Genomic DNA, 22300 nt, shown 5'->3' with positions numbered 1-22300 from the left:
TTTACAAAAAAAATCTTTGCATCAGTTGAAAATACCAAAATAAATCTTCCTTTTACTGTGGATATCTATTTATTATTGTTATAACTTATTTAAACTATGAGGAAGTGTTGGCAATATTGAGAGCTGTTTCAGTATTTGACTCAAGTTTCAGTACTTGACATAAACGTCAGAAAACCCTCACTTGAAACATGAACTCACCTTTTATTTCATGAATAGATAATTTCATTTTTCCTGATACATTGAAAAAGATTTCTTAGAAGAAAGTGAAGGTTTTCTGGTCACAAAGATAGTAGTTAAGATATTCTTAGATTCCTGGAGTCTGAAAAATGTATCTACTAAAAAATCAAGTGTAGGATGGTTGTTATGTGGTGGTGGGGAGGGAGAAAGGGGATTTGCTGTTTAATGAGTATAGATTTTGAGCTCTGCAAGATGAACAAGTTTTGAAGGTGTGTTTCACTGCTCTGTGAATATACTTTTGAACTGTGCACTTAAAAATGGTTAAAGTGGTAAATTTTTTTAATCACAAAATGTAAAAAAACAACAACAATAAGTATCCTTCTATCGATTATGAGCAACTAATATGTTTATGTTGAAGGTCAAAAATGTTCCTAGCTTTATTTTAGTCAGTAAGAGCTACTTAAAAGAAATAAATACCCCTTCAAGAAGCTTATAATATAATTATTTGGTGATAGAAGTTTAACATAATATTAGTAGGTAATCTACTAGAAGTCTAATATCTAATAAGCATTGTGCTAGACATTTTATATAAATTATTTCCAATCTTCAGTTCTCAAAACAATATAGAAAAAAGTATTATCATCCCTATTTCCTTATTTTATCACTAAGGAAACTTTTATAGATACGAAGGTTCAGCACCTTGTTCAAGGTTACAGTTTCTAATATTGGAGTTAGCATTTAAACCCAAGTCTGTCTAGCCTCAAAATCCATTTTCCCTATATTACACCATGCCCCTAATTTAAATAAAAAGGAATTTAAAAATACACATAAACAACCAGTAATTTGGGACTCTCGTTTGGTATTTCTGCTGTCAGTTAACATTGCCTGTTTCATTATAATTGTGCTGGCAAAATGAAAAGATATGTGATATAATTAATGGCAGCAGTTAATCTGGATTATATTTTTAATTTCAGGAAGGCTAACCGTTTGATTTTTTTGTTGTTGGTTTGAACTGTCTTATCTTTTGACTTGTGTTTAACTTTTGGAACCACTAATTTTTTTTCCCTGTGTATTCGTGTGCAGGTTATGTGGGTATGTAATTTGTGCCGAAAACAACAAGAAATCCTCACTAAATCAGGAGCATGGTTTTATAATAGTGGATCTAATACATCACAGCAACCCAATCAGAAGGTTCTCCGAGGACTGCGGAATGAGGAGGCACCTCAGGAGAAGAAAGCAAAAGTGCATGAGCAGGCCCAGTTCCAAGGACCCTCAGGTGACTTATCTGTACCTGCAGTGGAGAAAAGTCGCTCTCATGGGCTCACAAGACAGGATTCTATTAAAAATGGGTCAGGAGTGAAGCACCAAATTACCAGTGACATAGCTTCAGACAGGTAAACATTTTGTTTAATCTTTAGGTAAACATTATTTTTATAACCTTCATTCCGAACAGAAATAAAAATACATGAAATGTTGAGGCAACGAGTTGTCTAAATGTAATGTGAATGTCCGTGTGTTTTATATAAATGCGGGAAGTGACGTTTCAGGACTTGAGCTCCTCGAAGTTTGAACAATCTTAGGTTTATTCTGATTTTCCAGGATAAAGAAATCAAACAGAGGATTTATACAGAAGGCTGTTGGCATAGGAAAGACAGACTGGGGTAAGAGCAATGGGAATGAAGAAGAGATGGTTTTAAGACATTTTAGAGAGGTTGCATTGAAGGAACTAGCCAGAAGTGGGGGGTAAGAGAATGGGGAATATTACTGATGCCCACCTTGGGCTGAAGGATGAGGTAGTTTTCCAAGCAGGTAGATCCAGATGAAAGGATTTCATGAATTTGCTGTGTTTGTGGGCTAACTCTGTTATTACTGTTTGGGATCAATTCTATGGGCTTCTTCATGTTCAAAATGTTGGACTTTTATAAATAGTATTTATGGTCCTGTATTTCCTACCTTTGGAAGGGGAGAATGAAGCGTTTTCATGAGAAGATTATTTTTCTATACCATATTCCTATTTGAATTGCAAATTAAAAAAAAATCTGGTTTATACTATTTCTGTCACCCAGAAGTGGCCAATAAATTTCTGTGTGAATAAGTACAAAGTCATGCATTTGTGGAAAATCAAATCTAAAATTATTCTCATAGGATGGTGGGTTCTGAGCACTCATTTGTCACAGGGAAGATAATTGGAAGTCACTTTATATAGTGCCTCAAATGTCATCCCGATGAATTGCTGTGTCTTATGAGAACTTTGCTAGTTCTTTTGAAAACTAGCAAAAGTGAAACAATGTAATCATGTCTTTGGGCAAAACAATGGTGGTTTCACGGCTGAAATACTATGAACATGTCTCAGTGTAAAATCTCAGGAACCCCAAAATTTTAATTTTAGAGGGCCATCTTCGATTGAGGTCCACCTTAAGCAGACAAAATATTTGGAAGGCAATCCCAGGCATGACCTGTAGGGGAGCAAGCAATGGTCTAGTTAAGAGAAAAAACACAGTCCTAAGCACATTCAAGAACAGGTTATTTCTTGTAGCCAAAGTGTCTCAATTTTACTGAGACACCTGGGAGACAGGGTAGAATGGCCTCAGCCTTATCCTACGTGATGGGCAAGGAGATTTGGGTATTTATCCCTATCTCTCCTTTGTTACTGGTTTAGGGTTGTTCTAGAGGGTGTTAACTCTTTGGAACTCACTGGCCAAGCATGTTCTTATGGCCAGAGAAAGCACTCAGGCAGAGTATTTCAAATATGGTAAGAAGACAGTGCTGTGTAGGGACTGGTGAATGATGAAGCAGTGTGAGTTGGGACAGTGGCAGTGTCTGCTACACAAGGACTTAAGAAATCAACAAAGCCTGTAAAATGGCAACGACAACGATCGCGATATATGAATTTGGATGAAAAAATAGATGATAACCAGCGGAGGTAGGATTTTCAATGAAAGAATGAATGACTAAGTAAAATGGATAATGGAGACATAGATGCATTCTGCAAAAACTAGATAGATGCATGAGATAGTTTCCTTTGGAGTTTAGAAAGATGGTTTAGGAAGAATAAAAGGAAATACTGAAATACTGGATCATGTAATAGATTATTACGCATAGAAGTTGTATATTATGTATAGAAGTTGTGGCGTGCATTTCATCAGGAAGTTGTAGATGTGAAAAATAAATCCAACAAGTTTATGAATGATTAATTCATCTTTGTGAGGAAGCTGGAATCATCTCTCTAATCTTTGAAGAAGGCGGTGATGAGAACAAATATCTCTTTCAATATTATCTTTCACCTCTTTTTCTGTTGACAAAGTATTAGCCTGGATGAACAATAGAATCTGATCCATTGTGGGGAAGCAAGATATAGTACTTTTCTCCTCCCCCCCCCCCCCCCCGTCTTCTCTTTTGCCTGGTGGCTTTGGCTGCCATTACTAATAATTGTGTATCTTAATGACTCAAAGTATCCGATAAGTATATCCCCCTTCTCCCAATCTCATATAAGTCAAACAAGTAGCTCCTTTTGTGTACAGGAATTACTCTAGTCAGGGAAGAAGTTAGAATTTAACATTAAATTTAGTAGTTATACCTAGAAAATGGGATTGGTTATAAGTTGTGAAAGCTTTTATTTGAAAAATACTTTCTCTTCAAGAATAATTCAGTTTTCCTTATCATAAGCAAAAAAGAGTATTTGTTTTATTATTTTTAAATGTAGATTCTATACCAATTTGCTATGTGTGCATCTATGAACCCACTGGATTCTTTCCCCTAGAGCATGGCATCAGCAGACTATGCCCCTGGGCCAAATCTGGCTTGCCATATTTTTTTTTTTTTTTTTGGTAAATGAAGATTTCCTGGAACACGGCCATACCTATTCATTTACTTAGTGTCTTTGGCTCTTTTCAGCTCCAGCTCCAGGGCTGAGTCGTTTATAAGGGACTATATGGTTCTTAACAGCCTAAAATATTTACTCTCTGACTGTTCAGGAAATGTTAGCCAATTCCTACCCGAGAGAGTAGTTAGCTCTCTTGTTCTGTTGGTATGTCTGCTTTCTTTGCCCATTTTCTCTTGTTACTGTTTAAATCATTTCAGCTAAGGCTGTTTTATTGTAGCTATACTACATCTTCTTTATCTTCTTTATCCATTCGTCTGTGGATGGACATCTGTTTTAGGCCTGTTTCCTTGTCCTGCTTTCTCCCTCTCCCAGGCCCTCTTCCCTTCCTTTTTTCTCTGGGTCCCCGTCTCTCTCCCTCTTTTTCTCTCCACATCTCTCTCTTTTCTTACCAGAATGATTCTTCTAGCAGTTTGAGCTGGACAGTGAAATGCCGCTACTGATAAGGAATATAATTTCAGTTTAAAGTATTATTAGTAATTTGTTTTGTCAGTATCATTCAGGAACTGTTAGCCTCAAAAAGAGAAGCTTTGGTTCAATTAATTTAATACTCTATAGATCTTAGAATTGTGTTTGACAGATACAAAAGTATGTTACATTGTCTTTTAAGGAGTTTTAATCTTCAAGTACAGTAACTTTGACCTGTTTTATGACTTCTTTCTTCCCTCCTAGGTTTTAGCACAGTGCTTTACACATGAACCCTTCATGTTCATTGAGTGAATGACTATCAGTTGGCCCTAGATCCTGGCTTTGAGTTAATGAATATTTACTTACTTAGTTTATTCATAAAAATGGCAAATGTTTTTTATCGGTTTAGATGCAAAATATTGTTAGAAGTTTTCAAATATGTTTTTAATTTCAGAATAGGTTTTGAAATCACCATTTAAAAATTATGTGCACTTTGCTTACCCTTTGTTATGTCCCTCAGGAAGGCCCAGTGGCTTCTCAGCCTTTCATTATATATATAATAAGCCTTTCATTATACATATAATGTGGTGATTTCATTAAAATATAGATTTGAATTCAGTAGTTCTGAGGTAGGACTGGATAATCTGTATTTTCACAAGCTTCTGAGGGATGCCATTACTTCTAGTGCAGGTTAGTAGTGAGGCAGTAGGGCATCTGAGAGGATCTTAGGGAGAGAAACACCAGTGACATTCAGTAGCTCAGTGGCAGTTGTCCTCTGTAGCTCTACCACTAGGGGGCACACCACTCAGCGAACACGGAAGGTTCCTGGAAGCGACGGAATGGTTCATTTGAATATACGGTTCTGACATACTTGTTGGATGGAGGACAAAGGTGGAAACCAGCTACCGGGTGGTGGATTGACTACATCCATGGAGCTTCAAGCTCCTACCTCCTTTATTATGACAGCGTGGCTGAGCATTTACTTATTTAAATATGTTTTATTTTTTATAAATTACTTATTTCCCCATTATTATACAGTAAGGAATATCATTCATATATATATATATATCTTATATATATATCTGGATTCATTTTCAGAGTAGTAAAGGGGATGTTACAGAATATTTGTTTTACAAAGAGGCCTTGGGTTGGAGGAGGATTGTGAACCGCTGCGGTAAGGAATCTAAGGTGGGATCTAGAGGAGGATGGGTAAAATAACCATTAAAAAACTAAATTTCCAGAATGCCTGGGTGGCTCAGTCTGTTAAGCATCTGCCTTCAGCTCAGGTCATGATCCCACAGTCCTGGGATCCAGCCCCATGTTGGACTCCCTGCTCAGCGGGGAGCTGGCTTCTCCCTCTGTGGCTCCCCTGCTTTTGCTCTCTCTCGGTGTCAAATAAATAAAATCTTCTAAAAAAAATAAAAACTAAGTTTTTGTTAAGAAAATACAATTAAATAAAAACTAAAATAAGTTTGTCTTACAACATTTAGTTGACATTTTATACACTGAAATTATTTAAAAGTTGGATGCTTTATAATATTCATAGTTGAAAATTGATAGTTAAAATTTAGCAAGCAGTTAATTTTTTTCTTTTACCTATAATTTTAGCATTTATTTAGCACTTCCTAGGACACTGGGAGAAGTTTAAAAGTAAGAAGTGTTAGCTAATTTGTTTGGTGGAAGGGATGAAAACTGGAAATCAGAAGGCATAGTTCTTGGTCTTACTTTGCTTTACTGTTGTCGTTTGTAGATGTATGTCTTTTGTTTGTGTCTCCATTCTCTTATCTTTGAAATAAAAAAGGCAGTCCGCAAGATCTCAAAAAGACTTCCAGTTGTAAAATTCTTTGCTTTGTTGTATTTTAAGGTCTCTGCCATGCTATAAACTTGAAGTATTCTCTTCCATTATTTTTTTCTTTCTTATAACTGGTAGTCTTGTGTTAAATGAATAGAGGGTTATCTTCCATATTGTGATAACTCATTGTTATAATCTATTTATTCAACGGACATTTATCAAATTTCAGTTAGATATTATCTGTTACTACATGCCTCAAATAATTTTACCATGATTCATATATAAAACTGAATGTATCTGACATATTAGATTAAATCTCCAATAAGGACATTTTGACTCTGATCTTGTAATTATAGTACCATGTAATATTTAATATTTATATATTACCATGTAATATTTCTCTATTTTCCCTACTTATTTATTCTATTATAAAACAAAAATTAATAATAGGAAAAAGTAACAGAGTTAACTGCTTCTAATGGACTATGAAGCATTTTAAGAAATGTAACTACAAACAAATAATATTTCATAGGCGTCCCAGATTCTTAAGTATTTGTTTCTACATTTTACTTCTTTTTTTTTTTTTAAAGATTTTATTTATTTATTTGACAGACAGAGATCACAAGTAGGCAGAGAGGCAGGCAGAGAGAGAGAGAGGAGGAAGCAGGCTCCCTGCTGAGCAGAGAGCCCGACGCGGGGCTCAATCCTGGGACACTGGGATCATGACCTGAGCTGAAGGCAGAGGCTTTAACCCACTGAGCCACCCAGGTGCCCCTCTACATTTTACTTCTTAAATAATAACACTTAATGGAAGTACTGAGACACCTTACTATCATTTTTTTTCTGGAATTTTAATTGAGAGTAGAAAACAAAAAAATATCATGACTCAATTACATTTCAGTGCATTCTGTTAGATGGTGAGTATGCTACCAGCTGTAAGTGATGACAAGAGAGTAATAAAAATGTAAGGTGATTATCTTGGATCAAAATGTAAAGTTTTGAGGCAAATTAAGTATAAGGAAAATTTAGTAGTTTGGTAATCACCATAATTTCCTTATTGTAAGATACCTATAACCTACCAAATACTTTCATGATGTTTGATTAGATAATTAATTAAAAAGTTTGATTCAAATTTCAGCTAGTTAACATACAGCATATTATTAGTTTCAGGTGTACAATATAGTGATTCCCTACAACATCTGGTGCTCATCACAGCCAGCACCCTCCTTAATCCCCATCACTTATTTACTCATCTTCCCACTCACCGCCCCTCTGGTAAGCATCGGTTTGTTCTCTGTAGTTAAGAGTCTGTTTATTGGTTTGCCTCTCTCTCTCTTTTTCTCTCTCTCATTTCCCCTTTGCTCATTTGTTTTGTTTCTTAAATTCCACATATGAGTGAAATTATATAGTTGTCTTTCTCTAACTTATTTCTCTTAGCATAATACTCTCTAGCTCCAACCACATTGTTGCAGATGGTAAGATTTCATTCTTTTTTATGGCTGAGTAATATTTCACTGTGTGTGTGTGTGTGTGTGTGTGTACATGTATCTTACTTATGCATTCTTCAGTTGATGGACACTTGGGCTCGTTCCATAATTTGGCTATTGTAGATAATGCTGCTATAACCATTGGGGTGCATGTATCCCTTTGATGAGCATTTTTTTTTTTTTGTTCTTTGTTGTAATACCTAGTAGTGGTATTGCTGCATCATAGGATAGTTCTATTTTTAGCTTTTTCAGGAACCTCCATTTCCAGAGTGGGTGCACCAGTTTGCATTCCTACCAACAGTGTAAGAGGGTTCCCCTTTCTCCATTTCATTGCCAACACCTATTGTTTCTTGTGTTGTTGACTTTAGCCATTCTGATTGGTGTAAGGTGATATCTCATTATAGTTTTGATTTGTGTTTCCCTGATGATGAATGATGTTGAGCATTGCTTCATGTCTGTTGACCATTTATATGTTTCCTTTGGAAAAATATCCATTCATGTTTTCTATTTTTTAATTGGAGTATTCATTTTTTGGGGTGTGGGGTTTTACAAGTCCTTCACATATTTTGGATACCAACCCTTTATCAGTATGTCACTTGCAAACATCTTCTCCCACACCGTAAGTTGCCTTTTAGTTTCATCAACTGTTTTCTTTGCTGTGCACCATTTGATTATTTTAAAATAGTGCTCGCTTCGGCAGCACATATACTAAAATTGATTATTTAAAAATAAAAGTAATAATTAAAATATATGCTTAAGATTTTTGCTTCCAGTATAGATAGAACAATAGGGTTTTTGATTTACCCTTCAGTCTGAGATATCTGAAAAAATAGATAATATATTTGAAACTGTTTTTTTAGAAATTGGACATTAGGCAATAAAGGAGAGACTAATACCTGAGAGATGGAAAATAAAGTGAACCCCAAGATTGCTCTAGCATGCTGCTTTGAGAGAGTTTATAGGCTGTTGCACAGGGAGAAGAGTACAGGCAGAGCCCAGATGTCTTCCTGTATTGAGGAGACAGTTCTGAGGGCTTGGGGAGACCAAGGCAGCCATAGTTTGCTAGACGGAGTACCAGAAAGGAGAGAGATGAACAGAAAGATACCCGGGAGATCTGAAGAGGGTTCTTTTTGTGTATTCAGTGGACTAACGATTGGCACATGTGTGAAGAACTATTTTAGGCCAGAGAGGATCATCCAAAATGATTAGAGACCACTGTCCTGCATTCACATAGGACCAAGAATAATGTTTATTCCCAGCAGCCAGACTAGAAAACCTCAAGATTCCTGGAATATTGGGTAGAGTATTTTAGAAAGTTTTATCTCAACAGTGGGAGATAATTAATGCTAAAATGAGCACTGCTGTGGGACAGAATAGCCAATCATAAAAGCAAGACCTGGCCTTTCAGGCTGTTTCCATGTAATTTTACTGCCTCCCAGAAGTTCAGGAAGGTTTATAGGAATACAAAAATATTCAGTACCCCACAAGACAATTCACAGTGTTTGATATCCAGTCAAAGATAACCGAGTACAAAATGGCAGGGAAACACAATCAATAATGGGAAACTAACTAGAACTGGACATCAACCCAGAAGTGATAGAGATATTAGAATTAGCAGGCATGAACTTTAATATTGTTATTATAATTGTATCCCATACAATTTAAAAAAGTAGAGAGACGTAATATAGAAAAATAAAACCCAGATTAAGCTTATAAAGATGAGAATTATAATATCTGAAATGGAAAATATACTTGATGGGGATAATGGAAGATTAGGTACTGAGGAAGAAAGGGGTAGTGAATTGAAGACAAACAGAAATAATGCAAAATGAAATACAGGATAAAAATGAATAAATAGTTTAAGAAGTAAGAGAACATCATTAGCCATGGGATCGTATCAAGTATTTGGTATATGTGTAATTGGGTGGTCCTTGAAGGAGAGGAGAACATGAAGAGCACTAAGAAAAATTTGAAGAAATAGTGGTCGAAAGTTTTTTCTTTCTCCAAATTTATATTTAAATTCCAGTTATTTAACATACAGTATAATATTAGTTTCAGGTATAGAATTTTATGATTTATCACTTACATACAATACCCAGTGCTCATCACAAGTGCCCTCCTTAATCCCCATCACCTATTTAACCGCACCCTCTCCTCCACTGGTAACCATCAGTTAAACACATTTTAAATATAAAGACAAATATAGTGAAAAGTAAATGAATGGAAAAGCTATACCATGCTAAAACTTATAAAGCCACAAAGAAAGCTGGACTGGTTATACTAAGACCAAAGTAGATATCAGAGTAAACAATATTACCAGGAATGAAGAATGTTGTTTCATAATGAAAAAGGTCATTTAATCAAGAGAGCATAAACACTTTAAATGTTTATGTCTATATTAACAGACCTTCAAAATATATGATGCAAAAACTGATAAAACTAAGGAGAGATTGGACAAATCCACAGTTGTCGTTGGAGATTTCAATAGTCTTGTCTTAATAACGAATAGAACGAGTAGGCAGAAAATCAGCAAGGATAGAGTAATCTTGACAATAGTATCAAACAACCTGGCCTAGCTGATGTTTTTAGAACAGTCCACTAAACAATGGCAGAATATTCAGTCTTATTAGGGATTCATGGAACTGTTACCAAGATAGATATTCTAGCCATTAAACAAGCCTCATTAAATTGAAAGGAATCCAAGTAATAAAAAATCTGTTCACTGATCACAATGGAAATAAATTAGAAATCAGTAATAGAAAAAACTATGAAAAAAGTCTCCCAATATTTGGGAGCTAAATAATGTACTTTTAAATAACCTAACGGTTGAAGAAGATTTCAAAAGAGAGCATAGAAAACATTTTTAACTGAATTAAAATGAAAACACAGCACAAAATTTGTAGCCTGCCCCTAAAGCAGTACTCAGGGCAGAATTTATAGCACTAGGCACCTATATTAGAAAATAGGAAAGATCTCAAAGCTTTGATCTCAGCATCTACCTTAAGAAACTTAGAAAAATAAATTAAACCCAAGTAAGCAGAATAAAGAAAACAATAAAAATGAGAGCAGATATCAGTGAACGAGAAAATAGAAACAATGAAGCCAAAAGCTGATTCTTTGAGAACATCAATACAGTCGCTAAACCTCTAGACAGACTAATTGGGAGAAGAAAGAGAAGATAGAAATTACCTGTATCATGAACAAGAGAGATGACATCACCATATATTTCAGTGTTATTAACATGCCAAAAAGGAACTTCGAAAAACTTTGTTCTTCCTACAAAATAGACAAATTAGGTGAACTGGACAAATTCCTTGAAAGACACAAATCACCAAAGCTCACCCAAGAAATGGGTAGCTTAAATAACCTTATGTACTAAAGAAATTGTATTTGTGGTTAAAAATCTTCCCACAGGGGGCACCTGGGTGGCTCAGTGGGTTAAAGCCTCTGCTTTCAGCTGAGGTCATGATTCCAGGGTCCTGGGATCGAGCCCCACATCGGACTCTCTGCTCAGCGGGGAGCCTGCTTCCCCCTCTCTCTCTGCCTGCCTCTCTGCCTACCTGTGCCCTCTGTCTGTCAAATAAATTAAAAAAAAAAAAAATCTTCCCACAGGGTCACCTGGGTGGCTGTCAGTTAAGCAGCTGCCTTCGGCTCAGGTGATGATCGGGTCCTGGGATTGAGTCCCACATCGGGCTCCCTGCTCAGTGGGGAGTCTGCTTCTCCCTTTCCTTCCTGCTGCTCTGCCTACTTGTACTCTCGCTCTCTCTCAAATAAATAAATAAAGTCTTTAAAAAAAAAAAACAAAAACCCTTCCCACAAATAAAACTATGGACCTGATGGTATCACTGGTAAATTCTAACACTCTTTTAAGAAAATCATGCCATTTCTACATAAACTCCTGCAGGAAATTAAAGAGGAGGGAATATTTCTCAACTCCTTCTCTTAGCTAACATTAAAATGATACCAAAACCAAACTACAGATGAACATCCCTCATAAATAGAAATGCAAAATTTCGGGACAAAATTTAGCAAATTGAATCCATCAAAATCTTAGAAGGATAATACATCATGACCAAATGGGGTTTATCTCAGGAGTGTAGTTAAATATTTGAGGATCATGGTAATTCCCATTTTAACAAAACAGAAACTGTATTATTTTAATGGATACAGAAAAATCATTTGACAAACTCCAACATCCATTTTTAATAAAAACTCCCAGCAAACTAGGACTAGAAAAGAACTTCCTTAACCCAATCAAGTGTATTTATGATAATTCTGCAGCTGATACCACATCTACTTGTGAAAAATCAATACTTTCCTCTTAAAAACAAAACAAGGAGGCCCATTTTACACGTCTAACCAACACTGTAGTAGAGTTTCCAGTCAGTGAAATAAGACTAAAATAAATAAATAAAAGCCATCCAGATTGAAAAGAAAGAAATACTTTAACTTACAGAGAACATGATTGCCTTTATAAGAAAAATCAGAGGAGTCTGTAAGAATGCTATCAGAACTAATAAGTGAGTTTAACAAGGTGGCAGGATATTAAGTCAATATCAGATAACCATTTGTATTTTTAAATACCAACAAAGAACAACTTGAAAATGAAATTTTAAATATTATGATTTATAAGAGCTTAAAAATATGAAATACTTTAAAAAAATTTTTGACAGAGAGAGAGATCACAAGTAGGCAGAGAGGCAGGCAGAAAGAGAGGAGAAAGCAGGCTCCTCGCCGAGCAGAGAGCCCGATGCGGGGCTCTATCCCAGGACCCTGAGATCATGACCTGAGCCGAAGGCAGAGGCTTTAACCCACTGAGCCACCCAGGCGCCCCATGAAATACATTTCACTAACACCAACTGATTGAAGTATTTAGATATAAATCTGACGAAATATGCATGGATCTATATGCTGAAAACAATGAAATGCTGATGAAAGAAGTAAAAGTTCTGAATAAATGATGAGATATACTGTGTTCATGGATTGAAAGACTAAATATTGTTAAGATGTCATTTCTCGCTAGTTGAATCCATATATACAAATAGATTCTAAAATTCATATAAAAGTGTTTGGAATAGCCAAAACAGCTTTTAAAAAGAATGAAGATAGATGCCTAACACTCTGTGATTTAAAGACATGATAAACCTACAGAAATTAAAATAGTGCAGGGTTGACTTAAATAAACACAAATAGATCAGTGAAATGGAATGGAGAGCCCATACATAGACCCACACATACATTGACAACTAGTTGTTTTTATTAATATATGATGTATTATTTCCTTCAGGGGTACAGGTCTGTGAATCATCAGGCTTACACATCTCACAGCATTCACCATAGCACATACCCTCCCCAGTGTCTATTTGACAACTAATTTTGACATACAAAGGCAAATTGGTAAAGAAAGGATAGTCTTTTTAAGCAAATGGTACTGAAACAACTGAATACCCACTAAAAAAAAAAAAAAGGAGTTTGAAGTTTACTTTTTTACCTTATAACCATAAGTGAAAATGGATCATAATCTAAATGTAAACCTAGAAGTATAAAACTCCTAGAGAAAATACAGGGGAAAATTATTGTGACCTTTGTTTAGGCTAAACCTATAAAGCTTTTGGGAGGAACTAGAGGAGAATATCTTCACGACTTTAGGGCAGGCAGTGTTTTCTTAGATCTAGAAAACACTAATCATGGAAAAAAATGACAAGTCAGGCTTCATCAAAATAAGAACTTCTGCTCATCAGAAGACATTGTTAGTAAAATGTGTAATCAATTTGTATTTCAAGAAATTTCAAGACAATATTTTCAATACATGTAGCTTAAAAAAAGAATATAGTGAACATTTACATTTAAATGATAAAAATAGCCCCCAAATTTAAAAAATTGGAATAAACTCTTCACAAAAGAAAATATATGAATGTCTAATAAACAGAAGAAAAAATGTCTGGTGTTTTTAGTCATTTGTGAGATGGAAATCAAGACTGCAATGAGATAGTGTGATTCACTCACCAGGAAGGCTACAGTTTAGAACAACAAAAAGCTGATATCACATAATATTTGTGAGGACTTAGAGCAAATTGGACCCCTGTTTCTTTCTAGTGAGAGTGTAAAACATGGGAAATGGTATGGGTGTTTTGGAAAAATCTTTGACAGTTTCTTATAAAACTAAACACACATTGGGGTGCCTGGATGGCTCAGTCGGTTAAGCCTCCGACTCTTGGTTTTGGCTCAGGTCATGATCTCAGGGTCATGAGATTGAGCCCTGCATTGGACTTTGTGCTCAGTGGGGAGTCTGCTTGAGATTTCCTCTCTCCCCATCTCTACTCCCACTCCCCCCCCCAATAAATAAATAAGTCTTAAAAAAACAACAACTAAATATACACTTAGCCTGTGACCCAGTAAGTCAACTTCTGGGTATTAACCTAAGAAAAAATGAAATCATATGTCTATTAAAATACTTCTGTAATAATGTTTATAGCAGCTTTATTCTTAGTAGTTTGGAAATGGAAACTTCCCATATGTCCATCAATCAGGAGAATGAATAAATAAATTGTGGTATATTCAAATAAAATGAGGGAACTATTTACATGCACTGAAACATGGATAAGTCTCAAAACTATTGTGCCGAGCAAAAGAAGCCAGACATAAAAGAGTAACATATTCTATAGCTCCATTTATATGAAGTTTAAGAAGAGACAAAACAAATGTGTAGTGGAAGAAATCAAATCAAAGTTTTCCTTGTGGGAACTTTCTGGAGTGAGAGAAATGCCGTGTAGCTTGACAGAGATATGGGTTACGAGTTCTGTATATTCGTCAATAGCTATTGAAGTGTAACACTTAAGATTTGTGTACTTTTGGGCGCCTGGGTGGCTCAGTGGGTTAAAGCCTCTGCCTTCGGCTCAGGTCATGGTTCTGGGATCGAGTCCCGCATTGGGCTCTCTGCTCAGCAGGGAGCCTGCTTCCTCCTCTCTCTCTGCCTGCCTCTCTGCCTGCTTGTGATCTCTTGTCTGTCAAATAAATAAATTAAAAAATCTTTAAAAAAAAAAAGATTTGTGCACTTTTTACCTGAAGCCAATCTTACACTATATGCTAATGAACAAGAATTTAAATAAAAGTTAGAAAAAAATAAAGAAAAACAAAAAAAGATTTGTGTACTTTTTACTGAATATAAATTATTTCCCAATAACCCAATTAAAAGAGAATTATGTGCATAATTGCCATATTAAAATTTTTTCATCTTTAAAATTTTTTCCAGTTTTATTGAGATATAATTGACATGTAACATGGGATTAGTTTGTGTACAGTATAATGGTTTTATGTATGTGGGTATTGTAAAACGAGTATCGAAATAAGTTTCATTAACATACTTCACCTCACATAATATATTTTCTTCTTGTGATGAGAACTTTTAAGATATACTGTTATGTTTTGGGACATTTTTTAAATTGCTGGTTTCATCGAAAAAATTTTTTTAAAGAGTTTAACCATTTATTTGTCAGAGAGAGCATGCATGAGCAGGGGGAGTGACAGGCAGAGGGAGAAGCAGGCTCCCCACTGGGCAAGGAGCCCGATGTGGGACTTGATCTGAGGACCCTGGGATCATGACCCGAGCCGAAGGCAGATGCTTAACTGACTGAGTCACCCAGTTATCCTGTTTTCATTGAAATTTTATTGGTACTTAGTATTGAAGATTTATTATGAAATTGGATTAGAAATAATACATTTTTCTTCATAATCAGCCGTTTGACGATGGTGTTTTTCAATGTATTCAGAGATGCCTATATTTATAGAATGCTAGTAGTGGACCTAGAACCAAATCATTTGTATTTAGAATTTATTAAGTGTGGATTACATATGATTTAGGGACTGTGTGCTGTTTCTGTGAGCTGTTTTCTTAAATGGTGACATAGTTCTTATGAATCTTATTCCAATTCATTACCTGAGATGTATGGTGAGGGAAAAGTAACATGGAGATGAGAGAAAGAAGATAAAAAGATACAAAGGGAAATAATTTTATTTTTAAAAAAGATTTTATTTTTTGATGGGGAGGGAGAGAGAGAGAGAGCACAAGCAGGGAGAGCAGCAGAGGGAGAGAGAAGCAGACTCCCCCCGCTGAGCAGGGAGCCTGAGGCAGGGCTCCATCCCAGGACCCTGGGATCATGACCTGAACTGAAGGCAGATGCTTAGTGGACTGAGCCACCTAGGTTCCCCAAGGGAAATAATTTTAAAAAGGGACTCAAAGGTTGTGCCTGGGTGGTTCAGTCAGTTGGGCGTCTGCCTCTAGCTTAGGTCATGGTCCCAGGGTCCTGGGATCAAGCCCTGTATCAGGCTCCCTGCTTAGTTGAGGGGGGAGGGTGGGGCTGCTTCTCCCTCTCCCTTGGCCTGCTGCTCCCCCTGCTTGTGCTCTCTTTCTCTGTGAAATAAATAAATAAATAAATAAATAAATAAATAAATAAAATCCTTTAAAAAAAGGGAATTAAAGTATGGTCAAGAAAGTAAGAAAGATTAATTATAAAGAGCTAAGGAACTAGAAAAGATAAAGCTCTGATGGTTGCCTTAGGAGAAAGAGGAATCTTAGTAACTTGGAAGGAAGCAAGTAGTAGCTTTATAACCTTTATTCCTAGATATTTCTTTTTATAGTTTTTAGAATATCAGACAAAACAAAAAGGCAGCAAAGATGGCTGTGTGTTTGGTGCCACTTCCACTGAATTATGCATATTCAATAAATACTTGGAACAGATGATGAATGATTGAAAATTATCATACTAATGTGTTGAACATGACTGATGTCATTTCTGTAGCATCTTTGTCTTTTATTGGCAGAATGATCAAACCATACACTTGAAGACGTATAATGACATTTTCCAGTATAGCCAACCCTTGAGACCTATTTTTAAGAATATGATATGAGTTCTGAAAGGCAAGCTATGTCTTTTTTTAAAAAAGAATGTTTAACATATTATAATTGGCTTGACAGTATAAAAGTCTCTTCTCTCGGAATAAATAACTTTAACAGTTTTAGTGTCAATATTTAGATGAAAAAGAATTTTTAGTTCTATTTTCAACTGAATTAAACTTGAACCACTCTCCAGTTTCCTTCCTTTAAGTGACCTATAAAAGGAATTGCAATGTGTGCCAGTTTGCTTAGGACGGTCCCAGTTTGCACCTGTTCTCTCCTGGCAGCCTGCAGAGGTTGGCATTTATCCTGCATTTATTTTATATGAAGTGTTTCATTAACAGTTGCACTAAAATAAGTTGGGGGTAAGTTTGGTAGGTCTCCACTTTGTACTTACAGCTCCTGACATGATTTCGTTGTGTGGGATGCCTATGCCGTGAACAGAGTTCTCATCTGAAATGCAACCACCAAGAATCCATCTTTCCCCAGCTTTGCAGACACACGATAGTGAATGTTTCTCTTTTAAGAGCAGGAGGTGAGGCGCTCCCGGACAAAACAAAGTGTGATCTGAAGGTCGCTGGTGGGGGTGGGGGACGTATTTGACATGACTGTTACACTTGCACTTTGGTCTCGAGGACACTTTTGTCATGGCTCATTCTTTAGAATGTGAGATACAGGAAGTAAGGTTTGTGGGAGACTTTAGAAATTAGAGTTGAGGTGTATGTACAGAAGCATGTGCGGGAAATAGAGGCTGAATAGTTTCGTCGCAGGGTGTATAGAAGGGTGTTTTTTTCCTGCAGTGGTATTGTCATTTATTGTATAGTATAAGCCTACAACTATTCATGTATTTTATTATTTTATAGTTTTTAAAAATTTTGTGATAAGTATTTCATCAGCAAGGTGCTAACAAAAGAAAATGCATTTTTATGGATGAATGTGTAATTCGCACAAACTTTTGTTTCATTTGCCTTCCACTAGGGGGGCCTGTAGTCACTGAAAACATACATTCAGAAAAGAAAAGAATATCCCGCAAAGAAGGAACATCTATTTTGGAAGTCAGTTATTTTAGATCTAAAGATGACAAAATCATCCTTACAGATACGGAACATGTATTTTACATGCCATTCTGTCAAGCATGACTTTTTCTTTTGGTGACTTTTCTTTAAAACTAATTTTAGTTGTTTTCAATTCCAAGTTGCGTGTGTGTGTGTGTGTGTGTGTGTACACCCTGCAAGTAAACTCCATTAAAAGAACTTCACTGCACCAGTAAATGCTGAAATTCTAAAAAGCATTTTAAAAGACATAACTTTTCTCTATAAAGGTAAGGGAGGAATTGAACAAATTAAAAAAATTTCCAATGCAAGAGTCAAGCATACAGTTCTTCGTCATGTATTCCTGGCACTTTGCAGTAATTGACACATATTAGTACTAAGGGAATAGTTGTTGAAATACTGAATGAATAGAGTAATAAAAGAGTTTAAGATAAAGGGAAATGAGTCATAAGGGTATTGCAATGTCTGACAGAACCCCAGGAAAAGAATTTGAGAAGAGACCTTATGAGCGACTGGAGTTATGGACTCAAATACTGTGAACTCTATCTCAGGGTCTCATCTCTGTTTCTTAGCCTTTCTGTGTTACTCTTATGCTCTCCAAAAAGGTTTTTACTGCTCAACTGTTCTGCATGGTGGGAAAAATGACCGTGCATAGAAACTTGTTAAATAATTGAATGAAAGGGCTGTCGTATTAGACTCCATATTGGAAATTAGTACATTACTGGCATATGTGTTTTACATAATGCTTTGGGGATTCATAGGATAAGTTCACTTAAAGCTATAGAGAGAGATTCAGTAGTCAAGAAATGAAACTTTACTATGAAAATATGGTTAAGGTCCAAGATAACACATAGTTGAACTGAGATTTATGTTAATTGGGGTTGACATAGAGAGAACATAATTATAAACTCTGCCCTTTGAAAGCTACTAAAATGTCTTACCATTTGATTATATACATAATAGTACACATATAAAAGTATTTTAGAATGGGCTATAGGCGTTTTGATCTGGCACTGAATATCAAAATATCTTGCCTGTGGACCATGAAAAGATTACCCTGCCTGAAAAGGATATAAATAGAATTTTATGTTATGTGCCTCTTAAACTGGGTACAAGGCAAGAGTAACAACTTCTGAACTCACTTACGCCATAAAATTCGGAGTTATCCTGTCTTCTGATATTAAAGCTTACCATAGCTTTGATATCTTGAAAAAGTTTACCTTTCTTCATAGGTTAGAAGTAAAAGAAATGAAATATGAGAAGTATATATGTTTAGTAAAATTAGATTAAATTAATTTTTTTCTTTAGCAGCAAGTGTTAGAAATTTTTTGTTCAAAATGACTTAGTATTATTGTGACAGAGATGGCTTTGATAGCACTGGAAAAAGTGCCATGCTGATTTAAAATACAGTTTAAGATCTGGTTCATGGTTACCTTGATTTTTTGATACACATTTTCTTTTTGAAAAGAAAACAAGAATTCTGAGCAAATTGTAAATTTTTTGTTCAAAATGACTTAGTATTATTGTGACAGAGATGGCTTTGATAGCACTGGAAAAAGTGCCATGCTGATTTAAAATACAGTTTAAGATCTGGTTCATGGTTACCCCGATTTTTTGATACACATTTTCTTTTTGAAAAGAAAACAAGAATTCTAGAGTAAATTTTAAGACCTCTGAGTTCATGGAGAAGGATTTTCTTATGTTCAAGGTATACTTCTGTGTGGGGTCTCCCTAGTTTGTATTTCTGTTCCATACCCTAGACACTCAGTTTCTTTTTCCTCAGTAACCACTGTTACTATTTTTGTTTACATATATTTTTATACATATTCTCTGCAAGTATGGGGATAAATATATTTTTGTATATGTTTATTCTTTTAAAATGATACATATGTGTGCATATATTTTTATCTTTCTTTTTTCACTTAACAGCATATATTGGAGATCTCTCTTTTTTTTTTTTTAAGATTTTTATTTATTTTTTTGACACAGAGCGAGCGAGACAGAGAGCAAGCGCGAGCATGGGGGGAACAGCAGGCAGGGGAGAAAGAGGCTCCCTGCTGATCAAGGAGCCTGATGTGGGGCTTGATCCCAGGACCCTGGGACCATGACCTGAGCAAAAGGCAGATGCTTAACTGACTGAGCTACCCAGGTGCCCCTGGAGATCTTTTTTTTTAACCAGTATGTGATGAGTGTGCATTATTATTCCTTTGAATGGATGTGTCAAAATTATTCAGCCCCGGGGCACCTGGGTGGCTCAGTGGGTAGAGTGTGTAACTCTTAATCTCAGAGTCATGAGTTCAAGCCATACGTTGGCCATAGAGCTTATTTAAAAAAAAAAAAATTATTCAGTCCCTATGTTAAACACTTAGATTATTGCCATTTTTTGCCATTGCAAACAATATTGTAATAAATAATCTCATATATATGTATATACACATATGTCTGTATTATAATTTTATATTTGAATAAATCTAGAAGATAAACTAAAATTCCCAGAAGTGGTAATCACTTGGTCAAAGTGCATGTGCAGTTTCAATTTTTTTGTAGCATTGTCAAATTGCTTGCTACAGAGGATGTACCAATCTGTACTGCTGTCAACAATTATTAGTGTTCCTGCTTTCTAGTTCTTTAGCCAGCACACTCTTCTAGAACTTTCAGTCTTTCTATCTTATATCATTAATGAGTCAAGTCGAGCATTTCTGCGTATGTTTAAGACTGTTTGTATTTCTTTTTTCTTTTTGAACTCTGTTGCCTCTTTTTCCGTGTTCTTTATCTAAAAGGGTTTTTAGCATCTCTATATTTTGGAAGATAATTCTTTGTGCAATGCATTGTGTATTAACTTTCTGTTGCCGTATGAAAAATTATCACAAACCTGATGTCTTAAAATAATATCAGCTTATTATCTCACAGTTTTCGTGAGTCAAGGTCGGGTACAGGTTAGCTGGATCCTTGGCTCCGAGTCTCATGAGACTGAAATCAAGGTGTTGCCTGTGGCTGCAGTGTCGTCCGATGCTCAGGGTCCTTTTCCAAGCTCGCTGATTATTGGCAAATCTCAGTGCCTTGAAACTTTATGACTGAGGTCCTCAGGTCTTAGAGGCCATCCAGTGTTCCTTGCCAAGTGTCCCTTCCCACAGCATGACAGTTTTTATCTTCAGAACCAACAGGAGAATAACTATGCTGCTTTGAAACTTTTGACTTCTGTCTCTGACTTCTATTAACTCTTTCAAAGTGTTAACTTGCTCCTTAATCAGGCCCACCTCTCTTAATTTTTTTTCCCATTAACTTACAGTCAACTGTGTATAGACCTTACTCCTATCCACAAAAGCACCTCACTTTTGTCATATAATGTGTGGGAATGATAATCCTATGATACTCACAGATCCCAGCTATACTCAAAAGGCGGCGGTAACACCAGGTGTATACACCAGGTGGTAGGAATTGTAGGGGATTCCTGTAGATTTCTGCTCACTTCAGATTGCCGATGTTTTTCTGAGTTTGCTATTACCTTTTGGCTTTGCTTATATTGTTCTTTTTCCAATGCATAAGCATAAACAGGTCTTTTACAGTATTTGGATTTTTTTTTCCTTTTATGACCCCATTTACTTTTTCTTAGTGGAGATATAATTCACTTGCAGTAAAATTCCTCCTTTTAAATTACATAACTCAGTGGATTTTAGTATATTTATGAATTTGTACAATCAGCACCACTAATTCCAAGGCAATTTGTGTCATCCCCAGAAGAAACTACCCATTAGCAGTCACTCACCATTCTCCCCTGCCCTTAGCTCCCTGGCAACTACCAAACTACTTTATATCTCTGTGGATTTGTCTATTCTGGACATTTCATAAAAATGGACCAGACAGTAAGTGTCCTTCTGTGTCTCCCTTCTTTGACTTAGAATAATGTTTTCAGGGTTCATGCATGTTGTAACATAAGTCAGTAATTAATTCATTTTTATGGCTGAATATTATTGTATAAATATACTACATTTTGCTTATCCCTTCATCCGTTGATAGACATTTGAGTTGTTTGCACATTTGGACTACTATGAATAATGCAGTTATGCAAGTTTTTGCGTGGATATATGTTTTGAGCTTTCCTGTCTTTTCTATTACAGTCATCCCCGTGAGTGTAAATTTTATCTTATTGTGGTTGTGATTCACAATTCCCTCATGAGTAATGATATTGCTCATCTTCTCTTGTGCTTGTCGGCTATTTATATCTCTTCAGCGGAGAGTATGTAGTCTGATCCTTCGTTGCGGCCCTCTCTTCAGAGTAAAAATATTTCCATGATTTCTTCTTATACTATTATGATTTTACTTTTACATTATGAAACAGTGATCCATCTGAAACTTATTAGACTATGGTGTGAAGTACAGATCCAGCCTTAGTCTTTTTTTTCTTTGTTTAAGGATTTTTCTTTATTTGACAGACAGAGATCACAAGCAGGCAGAGAGGCAGGCAGAGAAAGAGGGGGAAGCAGGCTCCCCACTGTGCAGAGAGCCCGATGCGGGGCTCGGTGCGGGGCTCAATCCCAGGACCCTGAGATCATGACCTGAGCTGAAGGCAGGAGGCTTAACCCACTGAGCCACCCAGGTGCCCCTTATTCT

General features: G+C 36.0%; 1 protein-coding gene across 14 annotated transcripts in view; it reads left to right on the top strand.

The window, feature by feature from the left end:
• The window catches only part of RIMS2 (regulating synaptic membrane exocytosis 2), a gene marked incomplete at its 5' end in the record, with an annotated part of 588318 nt that overhangs the window by 171399 nt on the left and 394619 nt on the right, over nucleotides 1-22300 (top strand). For all 14 annotated transcript variants that reach the window (XM_080803094.1, XM_080803113.1, XM_080803090.1 and 11 more), the window contains one exon: nucleotides 1261-1571. In XM_080803094.1, the coding sequence (XP_080659220.1) occupies nucleotides 1261-1571 (311 nt within the window). The remainder of the gene's footprint in view (nucleotides 1-1260; nucleotides 1572-22300) is intronic.

This window comes from Martes martes (genome assembly GCF_963455335.1).
Source record: "Martes martes genome assembly, chromosome: 4".
In the NCBI taxonomy this organism is placed as follows: domain Eukaryota; kingdom Metazoa; phylum Chordata; class Mammalia; order Carnivora; family Mustelidae; genus Martes; species Martes martes.
This window is presented reverse-complemented; position numbering and strand designations above follow the sequence as displayed.